At 37.3% G+C, this 20,254-nt stretch overlaps 2 protein-coding genes across 2 annotated transcripts; both read right to left on the reverse strand.

The window, feature by feature from the left end:
* Positions 1-6,461: 6,461 nt before the first annotated feature.
* On the reverse strand, positions 6,462-7,415 carry LOC118579702 (olfactory receptor 51G2-like). Its single transcript, XM_036181686.1, has one exon. It carries the CDS (start codon positions 7,413-7,415, stop codon positions 6,462-6,464), a length of 954 nt encoding a protein of 317 aa, XP_036037579.1.
* Positions 7,416-19,069: 11,654 nt separating this feature from the next.
* Positions 19,070-20,017, reverse strand: LOC118579967 (olfactory receptor 51G2-like). The gene has a single exon (XM_036181805.1). The coding sequence runs from the start codon at positions 20,015-20,017 to the stop codon at positions 19,070-19,072; it is 948 nt and encodes a 315-aa protein (XP_036037698.1).
* Positions 20,018-20,254: the final 237 nt, after the last annotated feature.

Raw genomic sequence — 20,254 nt, forward strand, 5'->3', positions numbered from 1 at the left:
TCATGCCAGGTATCATTAACTGGAGCCAAAAGTGGTGGCTAACTAGGTCAGGGTGGTGGTGACCCTAGGGGATAACTCAATACTATATTACTGCTTAATAAACAAAATATTAAGTTACCCACCACAAAGTTCTTATCTTTACATCCCTTGGTTAGTACATCTCTTCTTACCTGCTATTAGAGAAGTTTCCTCTTATAGTAGACAGATGGCAGTTAAATAGAGACCTACAACTGATCAATGTACAGAGGAAAAAGGGCAGTAGAGGAGACATTGGTATCAAACCCTCCACTCAAGCTCATGGATCATCATGAAGACAGTGGGGTTAGATTGTAAGAACCAGAGGTAGTAAACATCTGTGGAAAAACTGCCTGCTGGAATGACAAGGCCACTACACACATGACCTCACAGCAGCTGTGACTGCATGCACAAGGCCTGCACAGAATCAAGTCAGCCAAAATTCCCAGCATGGATCTGGGAAGAGCTTTTTATATCTTAAAACAATCTGAGGAGCTATTGCCAGCAATGGTTGCTGATGGAGGGAGAGTCAGTTTTTTCCAGGGATTCAATCTAAGAGAAGTTACTCATGCTCCAATTTGATAGTCCTACCCAGTGCACTCATACAAGTCCAAGTTAACTCAGGGGGCTTCAAAAACAAGCACATGCTATTGGGGGTTAATATTCAAGGGGAGTAAATCAGGGATAGATTTGAACAATGCAAATTATGTTTGTATGAAAATATCAAACAGTAAAAAATTAAAATAAATGTCTAAAATATTATTGGGAAGGAAGTGAAATTGAACCCATATTCTTCTTTCAGAAAAATAATAAAGGTTGACCTGCACTGAACCATAAGTACAACTGAAGTATCTTTGAAAAGAAGTATAATGTCTCATGATATATGATACAAGGTTATCTACTTTAGCTAAGTGGGATATTTATTTTTAATAATTATATTAGTAATTTGAGAATTTTGTACATGTTTTGATCATATTCACACTCCTCACTAAATTCTTCCCAAATCCACTTTCCTTCTCTAACCTCCTAAGTTTGTGTCCTTTATTTTTAACATCCATCAAGACCCATTTGTTCAGTCTGAACACTGCATGGCCTCTCATTGGACTCTGATCTTGCCAACGGCTATGCTATTAGAGAAAACTGATTCCTCCTCTCTCTTAACAGCTATCACTTGCCAACAGTTCCTCAGTTGGGGGTGGGACTAGTGCCCATTTCCAACCTCATGCAGAGATTTGGTCTGGCTTGAGCCTTCCTAACAATTATGATATAAGTTCATATAGACTTATATGAACATATAGCTGTGTTCAAAAGACATTGTTTCATTATATTCATCCATCACCTGAGTGTTGAGGAGAAAGGATACATCATTGATGTTCTATTTAGGGATGAATATTCATAAGCCTCTTATTTTCTTCACCTTAGTCAGTTGTGAGTCACAGTGTTAGTTGTTGACTGCAAACAGAAGCCTCTCTGATGATTATTGAGAGATGCACTAATCTATAGGTATAATGGTAAGTCCTTAGCAATTGGTTCAATATTCTGTCCATGTAGCAGAATAATAGTATTAGGTTCTTCCCTATGGACTATGACCTGTCTAGACATAGGTTCTTGGCTCAATAAGAGTGCCAGCTGTGGATTACATCTTGTAGAACAGGATTTTTAAATGCAGTCAGAATGTGCTTGTTTACTCCCACAAACTCTGTGAGTTCGAGACCAGCCTAGTCTCCAAAGCGAATTCCAGGAAAGGTGCAAAGCTACACAGAGAAACCCTGTCTCAAAAAACAAACAAATGAACAAACAAACAAACAAACAAAAAGAGTACAAAAATACTTCCCTTAAAAGAATATTACTATATTCCAATATGGAAGGAGCCTTGAAATTGTCTTTTCATTGTGAATAATAAATCCTGAAGAACTGAAATGTTGACAATTTTCTTTAGTTTTCTTTTATTTTTTAAATTTTGAGATGATAATATAATTGCAACATTTCTTCCTAAACAATCATGTAAGATAATCAGTTCTACACCCCATAAGGCATGACATCAATTTTCTTTATTATTGTTACTTTATTTATTTATCAAAAAATTATAAAGATGGGCCTGGTGATGGTGGCACATGCCTTTAATCCCAGCACTCAGGAGGCAGAGCCAGAGGGATTTCTTTGAGTTGGAGACCAGCCTGGTCTATAGTCTGAGATCCAGAACAGGCACCAAAACTACACAGAGAAACCTTGTCATGAAAAAAAAAAAAATTAGAGACTGGATCTCACTAGGATCCAATGCCCATTACTTGCTTCTGTGAACACTTCACACATGAATCTATGGATATACATGCAGGTTAAACATTCATGAACACAAAATAAAACTAATTAAACTTTCAAAAAAAATGTTCTGCTGTGCTGTTTGTATCAGGGTATATAAAGATAACGACAAAGGTACATATGCTTCACAAATCTCAGCAACAGGATTTGAGGTATCTTCAACTTGGGGAAATGATAAATGTTTCAGTAGATACATTTAAACAGCTATAAACTTATCCAGTGTATACATATACCCAAACATCAAATTGTCCCACCTTAACAGCAAGACTTGATAGCTGTATATGTACCAATTTGAATAACTTTAAGTGTTGAAAACCTGAAGACCTTTTGCAGTGGCATATCTGCAGAAATATCTAAAGTTCTATGGCATGGGCATTTGCTCTACTTGAAGAATCTGGGGAGTGGAATTGTATATGTGTAACTTCAACAGTAGAATACACTCTCCAGGCTGCATGTGTTTCAAATAACTCTAGATGTCAATGCATAACTCTCATGAGTCTCACCTCTCCATCTTCCATTTCTATGTTTAATTATAAGAGTCACACACACACACACACACACACACACGCACACACACACACACACACACACACACACTTCTACATCCATGAAAATTCCCCTTCCTCATATGTGATTTCAATCACAATTATAGAAAATACTGAACTGTGAATGTTGTTATCACATATGGCATCTTCCCACTCAGAAAACACATTTCTTGAGAATCTTTCTGTGTTATTTGTAAACCATTTGTTTATCTCATTATTGAGGATGTCCTAAGACAGGAAGGGACAATTCCACGCATAGGTTCTGAATAAAAGCCCATGGCAAAGTTCACCATGATTGCTACTGCATTTGAAATAATGGAAAGCATCTTAAACTGACATGTATTATCTGTTAACTGACAACTTTGTTGTCCTTCATGATTCTCTATGAGTTGATTGGAGATCAAATTTCTTCTTTGTTACTCTATTTAAGTCAACCAGTCTTTTGTGTTTTATATTATTTCAGTTAGCATCAAAACAGTAGGTTTTGTTAAGGCAGTTTCATTTATATATGTGAATGGATATTATCACATTATGGATAACACCCCAAACAGACATCCCTTCTGTCAGTCCTCCTCCCCTTTCCTGCCCCATTGTCTCATAATATTGAATTTGTTGCATTTTACTCTTGGACTACTTCATTTTTTGACAATAAGATGCATACAGTCATTTTAGTTTTCATGCATATGCTAGCAAGTAAAAAGACAATGATGTCTTGTTTTGGGGTTTTTTTTTTTTCTGAGCCTTACCATTACATATCATGTGTCACAAAACAAGTATAGAATGAACTGGTCATCTTTCCCACTGCCATTGCACTACCAATAGAAAGGGTTACTAATTCCCATTTATGTAAATCAGAAAAAAAATTCTGATATGACTTAAAGATGGTTTTCATAGAAGTTTAGATTAGAATAGTGGTTATCAGAAGTTGCAGAAAGTATAAAGGCAGGAAAGAGTGAAGAAATTTCTCCATGGGATCAGTGTCACTGTTGGGCAAGGGCTCAAATGTCTCAGGAGGATAAATCTAGTCAACAATAGTGAGTTGTGTATTTGAAAAATACTAGAAGAGAGTATTTGGAATGCTTTGTCTAGGAGAAATATAACTGTTTAAGAAAGGAATGTGCTAAATATCTTCATTTACCATTTGTCAATGCATACATATATTTAAACATCATAGTGTATCCCATAATTATTATTATTAAATCACAATGATGAAAATGTAATTGAGCAAAATGCATATTTCAACTGAATGTATTGCTGAAATTACATAGTACTATTACGCCTTTAACATATAGGAAAATTACTTGATATAATAAACAAACGTGTTCTGTTTAAATAATAATATATTTCTAAAATATGCACAAATACATTATTAGACTATTTTATCATTATCTCCTGCAACTATAAAACATATGTTTTTTGTAGTATATCCACTAATATTTCAGATCATAAACAAATACCAAAAGGACATTCAGTCCTCATTCTTCTGATTTTTTTAGTTGTTCTATAACTCACTTTTTTCATGACACTGTTTTCCTCTATTGTCAGTTTACTGCTTAGGCTCTATGTTGCAAGCCCTTTAAGTTCTCTTTGTAATTGTATATAAAGAGAAATTCAGAAAGTGAAGTATATACAATGAAGTAGGCACTACACCATATGTGAACGCCTGTACCAGCTCTCATGTATCTGACTCTCAGGCTATCACAGTGGTATGCTCATGACTACTGAGATTCTTTAAGAGTACATCTAAGAAGACTTGACTGAAATTGTTTCTACTCTTTTTTTATGCTCTGTATATTTTGAGATTTTTATTTTGAAATATACCATCATCACAGGAGACACCATACAAACACATACTTTCCTAGCCATGTATAACGATGTTTATAAAGCAGCTAACATGTTTAAGAATGTACCATTGTCAATTTCCCAGAGAATGTTTTTGTGGGTCAAACATCTTGTTATATCCTTTGCCTCTCCCCAGAGTTTAAGGAATTACTATTACTATTATTATTATTATTATTATTATTATTATTATTGATAGTAATTCTTTTCTTTTCAGTTTTATCTTTGTTTATATTTTGAATGAGCCATTTTTCATTTTAGGAAATCTGAAACATATACAGTTAGATTCTGAAGATGTTCTTTGGGATTGTTTCTTCACTCAGTTATATGCTCAATATTCATTTCTATCTTATTGACACACACAATTGCAAATCATTGAGACTTTTTCAGGCCAGTGTTAAGCCCTGCATCTTCTGTAAGATTTTTCCATCATCTACTAGATCCTACATAGTCTTTAAGTAAAATTTTATTTTTCCTCATTTCCCAGGGACTCCTATATTCTATCTTGTAATATAATTTTTCATATTCTCTTATATTTACTCCTGGTTTATTGGTCTTTTTGTGGAAGGTTATTTTATTTATTTATTTATTTTCTTCTCCTTTTTTATTTATTATATTTGTGTTTGCATGAGAGGGTGCCTGGATTGGTCTACTCTGGTGACCGGACTAGTGAATGCCCTAACTCTCATTATAGAGCCTTCATCCAGTGACTGATGGAAGCAGATGCAGAGATCCATGGCCAGGTGCCAGGCTGAGCTCCAGGAATCCAATTGATGAGAGAGAGGAGGGATTCTGTGGGCCGGGGATGTCAAGATCATGATGGGAAAACATGCAGAGATGACCAGCCACACTAGTGGAAACCTGTGAACTGTGGACTAATAGCTGTAGAGCCCCCACAGGACTAGACTAGGCCTTCTGGATATGGGAGATAGTTGTTTAGCTTGAAGTATTTTGGGGGCCCCCAGGCAGGGGGATCAGGATCTGTCTGGTGCATGGGCTGGCTTTTTTGAGCCCAGTGCCTAGGGTGTGACACCTTGCACAACCTTGGTCCAGCAGGGAGGGCCTTGTAGCTGCCTCAGCTGAGTGTGCCAGGCTCTGCTGACTCCCCATGGGAGACCTTGACTTGGGAAATGTGAGGATGGGGGTTAGGTTGGGGGGGAAGAATGGAGGGTGGGAAGAGAGAAGAGGAGGGGGGTATCTGTGGTTGGTATGTAAAGTGAATAGAAAAATTTTTAATAATAAAAAAGAAAAAAACTGTTTTGCTAACTGTGACACAACAGTTTAACTGAGTAGCTCTAGCACCTTTGACATTTCTATTGAACAAGAGAAAAAAATAATAAAATCATAGAAGTGTTCATAGCTCTACTTGCCTTCACCTAGCATTGAATCTTGAATGGTTGTACACTTACAAATTTTCTCTTTCAGACACATTCAATCTTTCATTAAGCAAGGACTAATCAATTTTCTAATACATTAAAATGGTGCATTTATAGGAAGGGATGTACATTGAAGAGACAAATAATTGTGCCTGTAAAGATTACATCTATTATCTATTTTCAAAATGCTTCTGTATCAATAAATTACAAACCTGAGCAGTACCCTACTTGCCAACTACTTCTTTAAACTCCAGAATAAATAAATTGTATTCATTCACGTGTTCAGTTACAACATTGTCTAGCTTATCGGTCATAATATGTAGAATGGAAACGGTAGCTCCATATTTTCCCCACCACAGGAGAAGACTTAGTGACCCTGGGTATCACCAGACCGGAAGATGCGCAGAATCCTCAGCCGGATCTGCTTAGTCTTTATGGTGTATACAACCGGGTTGAGCACTGGAGGCGGGAGAAAGTGAAGATAAGAGAGCAACACACGGCTGCATGGGGAAGCCCACTTGCCAAATCTGTGGATCATGGACAGGCCAATCATAGGTGTGTAGAACAGCAGTACAGAACAGATGTGAGATACACAGGTGTTGAGGGCTTTGAGGCGCTCGGTCTTGGAGGCAATTGAAAGCACCGTATGGAGAATAAGCCCGTAGGAGAGAACAATGAGCACAGAGTCCACACCCAGGGTGGAGAGAACCACAAAGAGGCCATAGGCACTGTTGATGTGGGTGTCTGTACAGGCCAGTTTCATAACATCTGGATGCAGGCAGTAAGAGTGGGAAAGCTGGCGTTTCTGGCAGTAAGGGAGCTTCTTTAGCATGATGGGGGCAGGGATGTGGAGACCAACACTGCGTACCACAATGGCCAGGCCCAAGCTGGCAATCCGAGGGTTAGTGAGGATGGTGCCGTAGCGCAGGGGACTACTGATGGCCACAAAACGATCAAAGGCCATGGTCAGCAGCACAGAGGACTCCATGATCGAGAAAGTATGGATGAAGAAAAGCTGGGCAAGGCACATGTCTAATGCCACCTCCCTGACACCCATTATGTAGATTGTGAGCATGGTGGGCAGTGTGGATGCAGACAGACCCAGGTCTGTCACTGCTAGCATGGATAGAAAGTAGTACATAGGCTGGTGCAGGGAGGACTCTGACTTCACAACCCACAGGATCAGGCCATTCCCTGCCAGAGAGGCAATGTACATGATGCAGAGAGGAATGGAGAGCCAGACATACAAAGCCTCAAGGCCTGGGAGGCCAGTCAGAAAGAAGGAGGTGCTGGAATGGTTGGAGTGGGCCATGACAACCATAATGGAAGTCTCCAAAATCAAGTGTAATCATAGGACCCGAGCCCAGAGAGTTTCTGTTAGAATGTCTGAGAGCTGGTATCTAATGAAGACTCTTCAAAATGTTGCTCTCACAACCATAACTTTCTATTTTATCTCAGCATTTCTTTTAGTTCATAATTAAGGAGCCCTATAAGAAGATGAATTTGTTTAATTGTTAGAAGAAAGTTTTTGTACATATTAAGACTGCATAATGCAAAAATATTCAGTGCTTAAATATAAATTTGGCACATGTCCTTAAAAAGGAGCTAAAGCATGTTGGTTCCAAGTCTGTACTACAAATATTGGGGACTAAACTCAAGCTACCTCCCAGCATAGCTATTATATCAACTTGGTCTAGAATCCAAGACCCCTATTTCTGTTAATTTCTTCACATTCTTATCCTATTCCAAACTAATAATCATGATGAATACTGTCATTTTTCTTCCACATATGAAAATATACTGGTATAATTCATTACATATGTCTTTCACTTAAAAGCTTTATTGGCACAGCCATATCTGAATGGAATGGCAGAAGTCATAAAGCCAGCACAGCTGCTTGACAAAGATCCAGTAAAGCTGAGCTGCATGACAGCTGCCATGCCACCTTTGGTTTTCATTTCTACCCATTGCATACTTGAGGAACTTTTAATATTTGTACAATTTGAGGATATTGGATTGATAGAAAATTTCTTATGAATCACGTATGCCTTCTCCCAGGAATGCTGCTTCTAAGCTTCCCCAGGAAAGTCTTGAACATATGATCCCCCCTGGTTTTAGGGAGATATCCTTATCTACTTGAAGTTCTTCCTTACACCTTGGAGGTTATGACACATAAGGAAGCCAGAAGTCTCTTCATGAAGCTATGAGACATTCTTGAAACATCTGTCCCTCTATTTACACAGGAATAAGATATTCAAAAGTAAACTCAAAAAGATCAACAAGATTCAGTGGGCTAGAAGAGTTGGCCACAATTCAGATTATAAGCCTCTTCCCACTGTACACTCAGACAATTACGTGGCATACAACTCTGCCCTAATCAGAGACATATTGATGAGCAAAGTATGGAGTGGAAAGATGATAAAAGAATAAGGTGTCAGGACCTCACTCTCATAGAAAAATTAGTTCATGTAGAGCCACTATAATGTCATATGAGCAAGGAACAACAGAATGCCAGGATTAGACATATAGACAAATTCTAAAACGATACAAATGTGAACATTGATTGTATTGTGCCAGAATTTGAATAACAACTACAGTAGCTTTGGCCTGAGGATTTTTCTTGGGCACTCTAACATTAAGAGTTAATAATACACTGCTTGGTACATGGCAAAATGTCCAGAGTGGCTTGAAGATTTTGTTTTGGTCTAGTGTCTTTGAAGCAACCAAAGCTACCAGCCTGAGAATAGGCTGTCGTATGCCCCTAGATTCTTAAAAATTGGGTTATGAAGTTAATGAGTAAGAATAATAACTCTGTTTATTAATGATGTCAAAACTAGATTGGAAATGATAACTCTGTTCTGTCATAGTTTATTAATGATGACTAAAAGATGAGCAAAAGGAAGTGAAACACATGTCCAAAAACAAAAATGATATGATCAATGTTTTGGAACATCATGGATGCATTCCTGCTTACTTACTAAATTCTGTATAAATAAAGAAGTACTCTGGCTGCTAGTCAGTCAGGATGCAAGATTCTCCTAAACACCATGGCCTGACTCACTTCCTTCCCCTACCAACTCCATACATTCTCTGTAGGGACCTGTCCATCACTATGGATTGCTCCAGGCACTTTATAAAACAATTTTATATGCACCACTCAAATTATTTTTTAGATATATTTGTTTTATTTTATTTGCATAAATGTTTTGTGACCCTGTATGCACGTGTTTCTGGTGCCTCCAAAGGTCAGAAGAGGGCATTGGATCCTCTGGAATATGGTTATAAGCCATCATGTAGGTGGTGGTAATCAAACCCTGATCTTCTGAAAGAGCAACAAGTGCTTTAAATGATTGGGCAATCTCCCAGCCCCATCTTGAAGCAGGTGAGTATTGGCGCATGAGGGATTAGGTGTGGGGGAGAGTGATAGAGAGAGAAAGAGAGAGTACAAGGAGAGACAGTTAGAATTGGGGTTCTTTGTTGGGAGTATGTGGAAATCTAGTGCAGTGGAAACTTCCTGGAATCTAAGAGGGTGACCCTAGTGAGGACTCCTAGTAATGGAGCATACAGAGTCTGAACTGACCATTATTTTTAGCCAGGCAAGGCTTCCAATTGTGGGGCTGGGTTATACTCAGGTTGAGTTCTTGTCTGAGGAAATCCTGTGAAAATCCCTAAACAACCCAGGCTAATAATAGGATGCAAAAATGGCTCTCTGAAAAGTCACAGTTTGGCCCCATTGCCCAGAAAAACTACCACGGAGCTCATTGAGCATAGAGAGACCAATGTGGTGCCTTTTTGGAGCTTTTGTCCTTATGTCCTAGTCTCTTTGGCCAGAGAAGGTACTCTGCAGGCTAGGAAAAGACAAACCTGGACACAAAACAGCCACAAAAAAAACCTCCATCGACTGTCTGTCCTTCCTGCAAGATGTGCTTGGGTAATGGTGCCTCAAAACTTGTGGGAGTGACCAACCAATGTTTGGCATACCTTGAAAGCCAACCACAAGAAGGAACCCATGGCCTCCACTGCCTGGATGGCCAAGAAACTGAGACTGGATAGCCCAGAGACTTAGGCTAAAACCAAACATGATAGGCAAAGAAAGAAAGAGAGAGGAGAGGAAGAGAAGAAATCAGAGAGAAAGGCAAAAAAAAAAAAGAAAAAGAAAAAAAAAACAGTTAAATGGTACCTAATGATATCTGCTATACTCCTTGATTTGTGCCTTGTCTAGTAGTCATCAGAAAGGTTTCCTCTGGCAATAGATGGCAGCAGGTGCAGGGACCTAGAGAAATTGTGTAGAGAGAGATTCTATGTTCAAGGTCTCCATTGGGTCCCTCATCTAGGCAATCCAGGACCCAGAAGAGGGGAAGGGGTGATTGTAGGAGTCAGAGGGGATGGGGACACCAGGAGAACATGGCCTACTATATCAGCTAGCAGGAATCACAAAGACTGAAGTAGCAAGCAGGGGACCTGCATGAGTCTGCACTAGGTCCTCTGCATATGTGTTATGGCTGATAGCTTGGTGTTTTTGTCAGACTCCTAACAAGTCATAGTGAGTGTATCTCTGACTCTTGCCTGCTCTTGGGACTCTTCCTCCTACGGTGTTGCTTTGTCCAGCCTATACATGAGGGCTTTTGCTTTGTCTTATTGTATCTTGTTTTGTCCTGTTTGACTGTTGTCTCTTGGAGGCCTCCTTTATTTCTGAAGAGGAAAGAGAGAGGAAGTAAATCTAAGGGAGAGGAAAGGCATGGGAAGCTCAGAGGACTAAAGGGAAGAGTAACTGTAGTCAGGATGTACTGTATGAGAGAAGAATCTATTTTCAATTTATAAAAAAAGAAAGAAAAAAGAATTCAAGTATATTTTTTCTTCTTTTGGTTTGTAAAAGGGGGATCCAAGACTAGAAATAATTTTCAGTGACCTCATGTTTTGAATTATGAATATTGTATTCAGTAGCTGAAGACAAATACCAAATTCTAATAAATACTGAAAATAGTCAAAAAACTATTATTTCTAAAGATTTATTTTTATTTTTTAATTATGTGTGTGTGCATCTGGTTTTGTGCATACCAGGCTTAAACTCTCATGAATTCATTTTTGTTGTTGTTCTTTTTCTTTCATTCCCTAAATATTTTCCCTTTATGACTTGTCTTCTTGCCCCTCAGTTGGATGCATGTGATTTTATGTAATGGTGAAACTATGTCATGTACTATTTTAGATGCAGGGATTAGTGCTGTGACATGTTCCAGCAATAAAGGGGAAAAGAAGCCTCACAGTCAACATTATTTCCAATATGTGGAGGAAATAAAACAAAGCAGAAAGAGAAGGAGGCATCACACTAGATTGAGAATTTGAGGAACAGGAAGACACATTCATGGTGAGAAGATTCAGCTCAATTAAGTCAATTTGGTTCCATAAGAACACTTCATGTCACCCAGCAGAATAAGTGCCAGGTGCCTACTGTACTAAACATGTATCTGTTTGTTCTAGAAAAGGTGATGCAGGAGTGGTAACTTCAGTATCAATGGCAACCTGTAAATCATGTAGCATTTTAGATCTCCCTCAATCTCCAGTGAGTCAGTGTTGCCTGGATGAAGCTTTACTCTTGGTTTTCAACAATGCCTTAAGATGACTGTGTTGCCACCCAAAGTCTGAACTGCTACCACCATTAGGTGTAGGATTGCAGTATAGACAGCTGATGGCAATTGTCAAAGTCCCACTGAAATAGATCTGGGAGAGAAATCAGGGCTCTCCCTTACACAGAAAGTATGATCCTTAAAACTAAGTGCTGGGGTGGTTCCAGAAAGCACATATCCATATAAACTCAGATGTCTTTAGTATTTATAAGTAAGTATCAGAATTGTGATAATAATAAATAAGTATGCCAAGAGTTTCCTAAGCATTACTGAGAAAAGAAATAAGTTTTCACTAAGGTAATATGTATGGCTATTAATCTCCTGGGAAGTTGAAAGTTGATGAAAATGTGAACTAAGACATAGAAATATTTGAGGACATTGACTGGGATGTACTAGGTGCCCAAATGTTTCTTTTATTCAGCCCGCAGTTTTTCTTTAAGTCAGACAAAAATATTCTTTAATAAACTGAGTCTCTTTTTATCATAAATCACACTTACAGAGGCATAAGTACAACCAATGTCCTTGTAATATTTATCAGAATTTGGTTTTACTATCTTTTAGAAAGAGATGACCCGTGAAAATAGACAGGCACCAGATTATTTTTGTATTTTTGTGTATATTAAGCTCAGATACTGCCTAGAAAAGAATTTGTGATTGTATGTATTCATTTTTCTTGTGTTTTAATTATTTATACATACTTTGTGGAGGGAAGGGATTTAATGATAAGCAGAGGAATATTGTTGAAAATTGAGCCATCTGTGCCAGGTGCCTAATGGTGGTGGCTTCAACAAAAAGACAAGAGGAGAAAAAGAAGTTGGATGAAAATAGCATTAAAACATGAGATATTTCCCTAAAAATGTCAATAAGGTACTATGGGATTCCTCCTTTGGAGAAATTCTGCATCTTGCTGGCTAGTAGAGTTTCAGTTGGCTGAGGTAGGATGGGAATAACAAAATTAGAAAGCCATGCTGGAATTTCCAACATTGGCATCCTTACAATGAGAATAATAAATCTTCTCCCTTCTATACTAGAATAAGAAAATTATACAAATAAAATTTTCATGTCCAAAAATATTTTCATGTATGTCACATATTAATATATGTGTACATATTTTGTACCATATAGATTTTATCTTTATACAAAGGGAAATTGGTAGATTGTATTACTTCTCATAGAATGAATGTGTGTGTGTATAAAATGAAAAAGTAGAATGAATATTCTGTAGCATCCTAGAGTGTTGGAAAGTAGATAATGATTGTTAACATTTATCTTAGTTTCTCCTATGTTCTCACCTGAAAAGATACAAAGTGCCTTTCAAAGATGATTATTCAAGGATATAGAAAGAGCTGCAGTCCACAGGGATCAGCATGGATTTACTCATTCAGATCCTATTTCTTTTACTTTCCATCTTAAAAGAAGAAAAAGAAATTAAACTATTTCCCAAATCACCAACTCTACATGATGATTCTATTCCTAAAAATCTTCCCAATTTTAGTTTAGATCTGTGGAGGTACACATATTGAGATTTCTAGATGTTAACGCCCAGGCACATTGTGATTCATTTAAGGTGAGGAATTCTTGCTGGTAAGTTATCAGTCTGTCTAACATTTTTGCATTTAATTGACCTTCTTTGCTACAAAAGGACATTTGAAAAATTCAATAAGAATCCTACCCATCAGCTCCATGATGTCTTAAGCAAAAAACTCCTTTTCTCCTCTTAGTAAATGGTTTTACTTTATGTTCTTAATTCAAATTTTTGTTTTTCAAAACCCACATTATTTGCTTACCCACAAGGAAACAAGGACAGACAACATCTCCTCCTCCTCAGGAGTCCAGTGGCAGGGAGTGTTCAGTGAAGACTAATTTTTCAGCAAATTACCCAATGCCCAGGTTGTACACTGATGAACACAACAGGGACCATGGGCCTGGTGGCAGCCAATGACTTTAAGCATGCCATTAAAAACAAGTTTTGCATGTTCTAAAGATACACTGTTGTGATTGTTAGTCATGTAGTTCTTCAACAATCTGAGTTTTTTATTGTTACTCAAGACCCCTTAAAGAATAACTAAGATATACCTGGTCAAAACATGAACTGAAATTTATCTCTATTTTCTTGCTTTTTTTCCAGTGACACAATTTTTGAGCCTTTTTTATGTTTATGAAATAAAATAATACAGTATTTATGAGGTGCATATTTAGTGAAACTGTGTTTGAAAATCAACAGATAAGTCTTTTGCATATTTGCATATTTTATTTTAGCCTCTGAGTCATTCCAGTGACTTCACTGGGATAGGAAGACTAAGACAATTGCCTTGAGGATTAAATAGGATATTCTATTTAAAACTCAGAAAAATTGCCAATACTAAATCAATAGCTATGATTCATTATTTACTGACAATATTGGAATACAAAATGTAACTATGGGAATCACTTTCTATTTTTTAAAATGATTCATTAAACAGTTAATCAATTATCATTAAATCTAAACAACAAAGGAATTTTCTATTATTGCAAATTATATAAATAACAAAAGTTCCAGAAAATGAAGCATTGTCTAAAATTGCAAATAAAATTGAACAGAAAGTAGAAAATTACCCAGAGTACTAAACACAAAGGAAGATAACTAATGTTGCTCCTCCCTAAATAACATATTATACAATATAAGAAAAAAACAGAAATCTCAGTCTAAGTCGTAGGCCACTCCATGATGTGTACATCAAAACAGATATGGCATCACTGGTGCAACACTATGAAGACTTTTCATGGGGTAACCAATGATTCTTTTGATTGGATTTGAGGATTATTCCACAGGAAGGACCTGCAAGCTTGGTCACCACCCATGAATTGGGAGAGACTAGGCCCTAGGGAGGAAAGTACTGCTATTGTTTTTCTAAATAATCATGCTGTTACACTTTCTTTTAAATATTTATATGCATATTTCATGCTGCTCTCAGCTGTTGAACTCATAAACTCAGTAACAGATGTGTTTACCTCCACAATAGCTGAATAAGACCAAGCTAGTTTAAAATAATAATATGGTAGGGGATAAAGAATGGTTCAATGGTTAAGAGAACTTGCTCATGTAGAGGACTTGCCTTCAGTTCCCAGCACCTAGATGGCAGCTCACAACCCTTCAGAACTCCAGTATCTGGGAATCTGCTTCCTTTTAGGCATGCAGGTGGTGAATACACATACATTCTGCCAAATTACTCATACAATATAAAATTAAATAAATATATAATTTTTTAAAAAAATCCCAGCATGTAGTGGCTAGGGGCTCCTAAGGCCCTATTCTTAGCTAAGGAGATATTTTCTTGTTGTAGTAACCACTAATAGGTTGTTCATTTCCTAGTTGATGAGTACATACCCTTGTGTACACTGGCAACATCAATTGAATGTAATGGGTTAAAAATGTATATATGCTGTCATGGTCTCTATGAGTTCATATGTGTATAAACCCTGTTGTGTCTGGAAGACACTGCTTCCTCACAGTTGGTTATCACTTATTAGCTCTTAATCTTTATGTATCCACTTCCACATAGATTTCTAAGCTTTGAGGGGAGAGGTTTGATAATGACATCCCATTTAGGGCTGAATGTGCCAATGTTTCTCACACTTTGCACATTGTCCAGTTGTGGGTTTCTGTGCTAATTATCATCTACTGCAAGAAGAAACTTCTCTTCGGATGGTTTGTGATGTACACACGAGACCTGCACAACTTCAAAACAGTCAAAAAAATTCCAGAACTGAAATGGAGAAGTGTAAACAAAGTCCCAACCCCAACCAAGAAGCTATTTGCTATTGATCTCTCATTGGGAAAGGAAAATGGAGTGACAATGGGTATATCAACCACCCTCCAAGGGAAGGCTCTATGCCAAGAACAGTTGGCCAAAACAAAGCAAACTACATTCTTAGGTGCTTTTTAGTTTGGTTTGGTTTGTATAATTTGCACCCCCACAGGAGTGTGTGTGTGTGTGTGTGTGTGTGTGTGTGTGTGAGAGAGAGAGAGAGAGAGAGCGAGAGACAGAGACAGAGACAGAGACAGAGAGAGACAGAGACAGAGACAGAGACAGAGAAATTAAGAAGTTGAATAGGTAGGGAGATGGGGGGAGCTGAGAGGAGTTGGGGAGAGAAAATATGATCAAAATATATTGTATTAAAACAATAATTACATTAAAAAATAAAATAAATAATAAAGTATTAAAATTAAACTAATTTTAAAAGACATGAAGTTAGAGGGTTCTGTGGGGAATTGGAGCAAAGGAAGATGGGTCTGGACATGTTCAACATATGTTGTATATGTGTATGAACTTTTAAAAATAATTGAAAATATGATACTTTTAAAAGCAGCAATGTACTAGAACAAAGGAGTAGAGTCCTCATTTCAGAGCATCTGAAATGGAGCAACTACTGGGTAGGGAGAAATTTCAGAAGGGGGAGTCCAAAAAATTGCTTAGGTGTCCACTTGAGATTTATATCAAGTTTAACCTGAAAATTCATCGCAAAGATGCAATAATGCTCAGCAGAGAGTGTCACTGGGAGAAAACAGTCTGGAACAAATTCAGTGGACACTGAATCTCTTGCAACAATGAAAAACATTAGGATTTAAGCCTTTGTGAAATTAAAGTGCAGATATATCTTTGAATGTCTCAGATTATCTTGATGGTAGGGCTATGCACAGTAAGATCTAATGTTAAAATGTAAAACTAACAACAAAAGCATTACATATATTATTTCATCATCATAAGTCAATCTAAGCAACTTTGCAACATTATATTGGGAACCACAAGCTAAAGCATGAAAAGAATTGTACTTATTACCTGAGTTGTTAAATTTATACCTGATAAAACACAGATTAGCAATTTTAAAGCTGTGAGTGATGACCTGATGAAAAAATAAGCTGTAAAAAATAGGACCCAGACTTTTCCATGCTGCAGAAAAAAAATGCAAATAAAAAGAAATAAAGTTGCATGAAAAAACAAGAATTACAACTTATAAATCTAACAAACATTTTTCATCATTAAGGAAGTATTGTAAGGTTAGACAAAATAATACACAATGTCTATAAATCTATGCTAAGGTAAATTTCATGATATAATACTAAATATTCACAGTGATGAATTTACTTATATCATTAATTTATGCATTCATAAAGTGAAATACAATATTGTTAGACAATAATACAAAACCACATGAATGACTCTCAGTATGGTCCTTCTTAGTGAAAGAAACCAGATCAAAACAAAACAAATCTATTTTATTGACACATACATTTTAAACTATGGAAAATCACAAACTAGTGTATTTGAGGTTTTGTGGAAAAGCTGTCAGAGGACTGTAACTGGCCATCTAGAGACCTGTGAAGGTGGCAGATATATGATTTATTTTGATTGTGATTATGGTTTCAAAAGTTGTATACATTTTAAAAAATAGGTACATAGCAAATACGAAGCATTTAGTTCATGCCAATATTAGCCCAATAAAGTTATCAAAGTTTACATAAAATTTAGTAAAGTAGACATGCATACGGTATGAGAATGTGAAGAAGTTTTGCTTGGACAATGGATACTTGTGGCAGGAAGGTAATCAGAGGCATTCCCCAGTCCACTGATACTGTATCTGTACACTGTACACGTCAGGGAGGTAAAGAGAGATAAGGCTATCAGAAGAAGAATGTTAAGGGGGTGGGGGTTAGGGGTGGGGGGGGGGGGGGGGGGAGTGCACGTCTTTAATCCCAACACTCGGGAGGCAAAGCCAGGTGGATCTCTGTGAGTTCAAGGCGAGCCTGGTCTCCAAAGAGAGATCCAGGAAAGGCGCAAAGCTACGCAGAGAAACCCTGTCTCGAAAAAAAAAAAAAAAAAAAAAAAAAAGAATGTCAGGTGCTGCAAACAGACTGAAGAAAGCTTTTGTAGAAGCATGTTGTCAGCAATGGCAAGATGTTCATGGAGCACTTAGAGCACTTAGCTGTTTGTGTCTGCAATGCATAAATTGAGGTGGGATCTATGGAGAGTCATGGCCTTCATCAGGAACACTACATTTCCTATATATTTTTATGTTTATAGTCTTTAATTGAAGCTTTTTGTTTCAACAAAATGGTTCAAAAATCACAATGTTCAAATGGGCTCACTCTGCTACACGTTCTCAGTGTAGAATTCTCCTTCCTTCTTCAAGGACCTAAGACAAATTGAAAAATTATACTCCTACACAACATCATTTCTTGGTCTTATAAATGTTTCATGCCTAGAAAATAGTATTGTATTTTGTTTTCTTTATACTTTAATCAATAAGTAGTTTAGTGCACTTGAACACATATATTCATGGCAAGTAGCTAGGATGGGATTTGTATTTTGGCATTTTATTTCTTTCTATCTCTCCATTACATTTCAAATAAATTTGAAATAAATTCAAATAAATTTGAAATGTAATATGACCTTAAGTATCAGCACTTAAGTGTATTCCCTACCTGATATATTGGTAATTGTTTCCTCACTAAAGCAATTTTATCAGGGAAGTTTGTTAAATCATACTGGGAAAGGGGCCATTATATATTGGGTCAGTTATAAAAACACCCTCAAGCTACCTACCACCTTACTTCTAAACATTGTTCCTAAAGAACTGAAGGAAATACAAGCTGTGCCTAGAGTCACTTAGTCATTAGCTATAGTGATTCTTGAAAACGTGAAATTTCCATGAAGAGTTAGGGTTAGTTAGATTGAAAAAAATAGATAACATTGAAGTTCCTTCCCATTTCTCAAGTGATGATCTTTAAAGAAACATAAAGTTGCATACTTAGGGTTTCAGACAACATAATTGCAGAATTAATAATTTTATTTCTTTAAATATATATAGTATACTTTGGGACATTTATTCAGTTACATTTTTCATAAGTAATATCCAACTTATAGTTATTATATAAATCAAAAATAAGATATATTGTGATTGGACATGTTTGCCACTATTTCTGAAAATACATCTAAATGAGGCCTTCCTGGGATTAAGTTTTCAGAATTCTAGGAGTTTGTCAGGAACAGACTTTAGATTTTGCAAACCTCAACTCATAATTTGTCCACTTTTATATGTCAGTGTATAAATACTCCCAAGACACAACAGATTCTCCTGTAATAAAGCTGTTAAGGATAAAACTGACTTTTGAATAGTAAGAGTTATGATCTTTCCCATGGGTCAGTTATAGTTTTGATGTATATATAGAGAGATCCACACTGTATTCCTGTTGATGTGTCTGAATAATGAGTTGACTGAAGATCTACCGAAAATGACACTCTGCCGCATTGTTGGGATGTCCTCCATCAGCCATCCTTCACCTAGAATTGAGGAACTATCCAATGAAATTTCAATGTTTCTTGGGATGGAGCATCTTTAGAATGCGAACCCGAATCTCTTTGGTTTTGACACTGTAGACAATTGGGTTGAGCATTGGAGGCATAAGAAAGTGAAGATAAGAGAGAAGCATATATACCTGAGCTGGTAGTTTCTTTTTCCCAAAGCGATGGATCATGGATAGACTCACCAGTGGGGTATAAAACAGAAGAACAGCACAGATGTGGGAAATGCAGGTGTTGAAGGCTTTCAATCGTTCAGCATTAGAAGCAATGCTCAAGACTGTCTTCAAAATCAGCACATAGGAAAGGAGAATCAGCACAGCATCCATCCCCAGTGTAGAGAGCATGACAAAGAGCCCAAAGCCACTGTTGATGACTGTACTGGAACAGGACAACCTTAGAACATCAGGATGAACACAATAAGAATGAGACAGAGTACTGACAGGCTGGAATGTCAGCCTTCCCAGGAGCACAGGCAGAGGCAGGTGAAGGGCAGCACTGCGGATCACCACAGCCAGTCCAATGGCTCCAATGCGTCTTGTTGTGAGGATGGTAGCATAGCGCAAAGGCTCTCTGATGGCCACACAGCGGTCAAAAGCCATGGCCAAGAGAACAGCTGATTCAATGACTGAAAATGTGTGGATGAAGAAGAGTTGCATAAAACAGGCTGCAGCTCCTATTATTCTCTGGCCCAGGAGAAAAACAGCTACCATTGAAGGCAGTGTGGAGGCTGAGAGGCCCAGATCAGCCATTGACAGCATGGAAAGAAAAAGGTACATAGGTGTGTGGAGGCTGGGCACAGACTTGACAATGTGCATTATGGTTATGTTTCCCAGCACAGAAAGAATGTAAATGAAGCAGATGGGAATTGCTGTCCAACAGTGAGAAGCCTCCAGTCCAGGAAGATCCATCAATATGAAAAAGAAGCTGCTGGCATTACTATGCTTAGAAATAGTCATAACTCTGGAAAAAGATTGCCCTGGAAAACTGTAATGGAAACAATCTGTTTACTCTTAGCACTCTACTTGAATGTTATCTTCAGTGGCATTGATGCTCTGGCTACAGAGTAGCAGAACTCACACTGCTGAATCTCATTCTTTCAGTGGTTTCTACTTTGAAACAAAGCAGACTCAAGTCTTAAAAATTGCTTTATTTTAAATAGCATATTTGGATCAACATGAAGAAACCTCTCTTTT

The sequence above is a fragment of the Onychomys torridus genome, chromosome 1, assembly GCF_903995425.1.
Source record: "Onychomys torridus chromosome 1, mOncTor1.1, whole genome shotgun sequence".
Classification (NCBI taxonomy): Eukaryota; Metazoa; Chordata; class Mammalia; order Rodentia; family Cricetidae; genus Onychomys; species Onychomys torridus.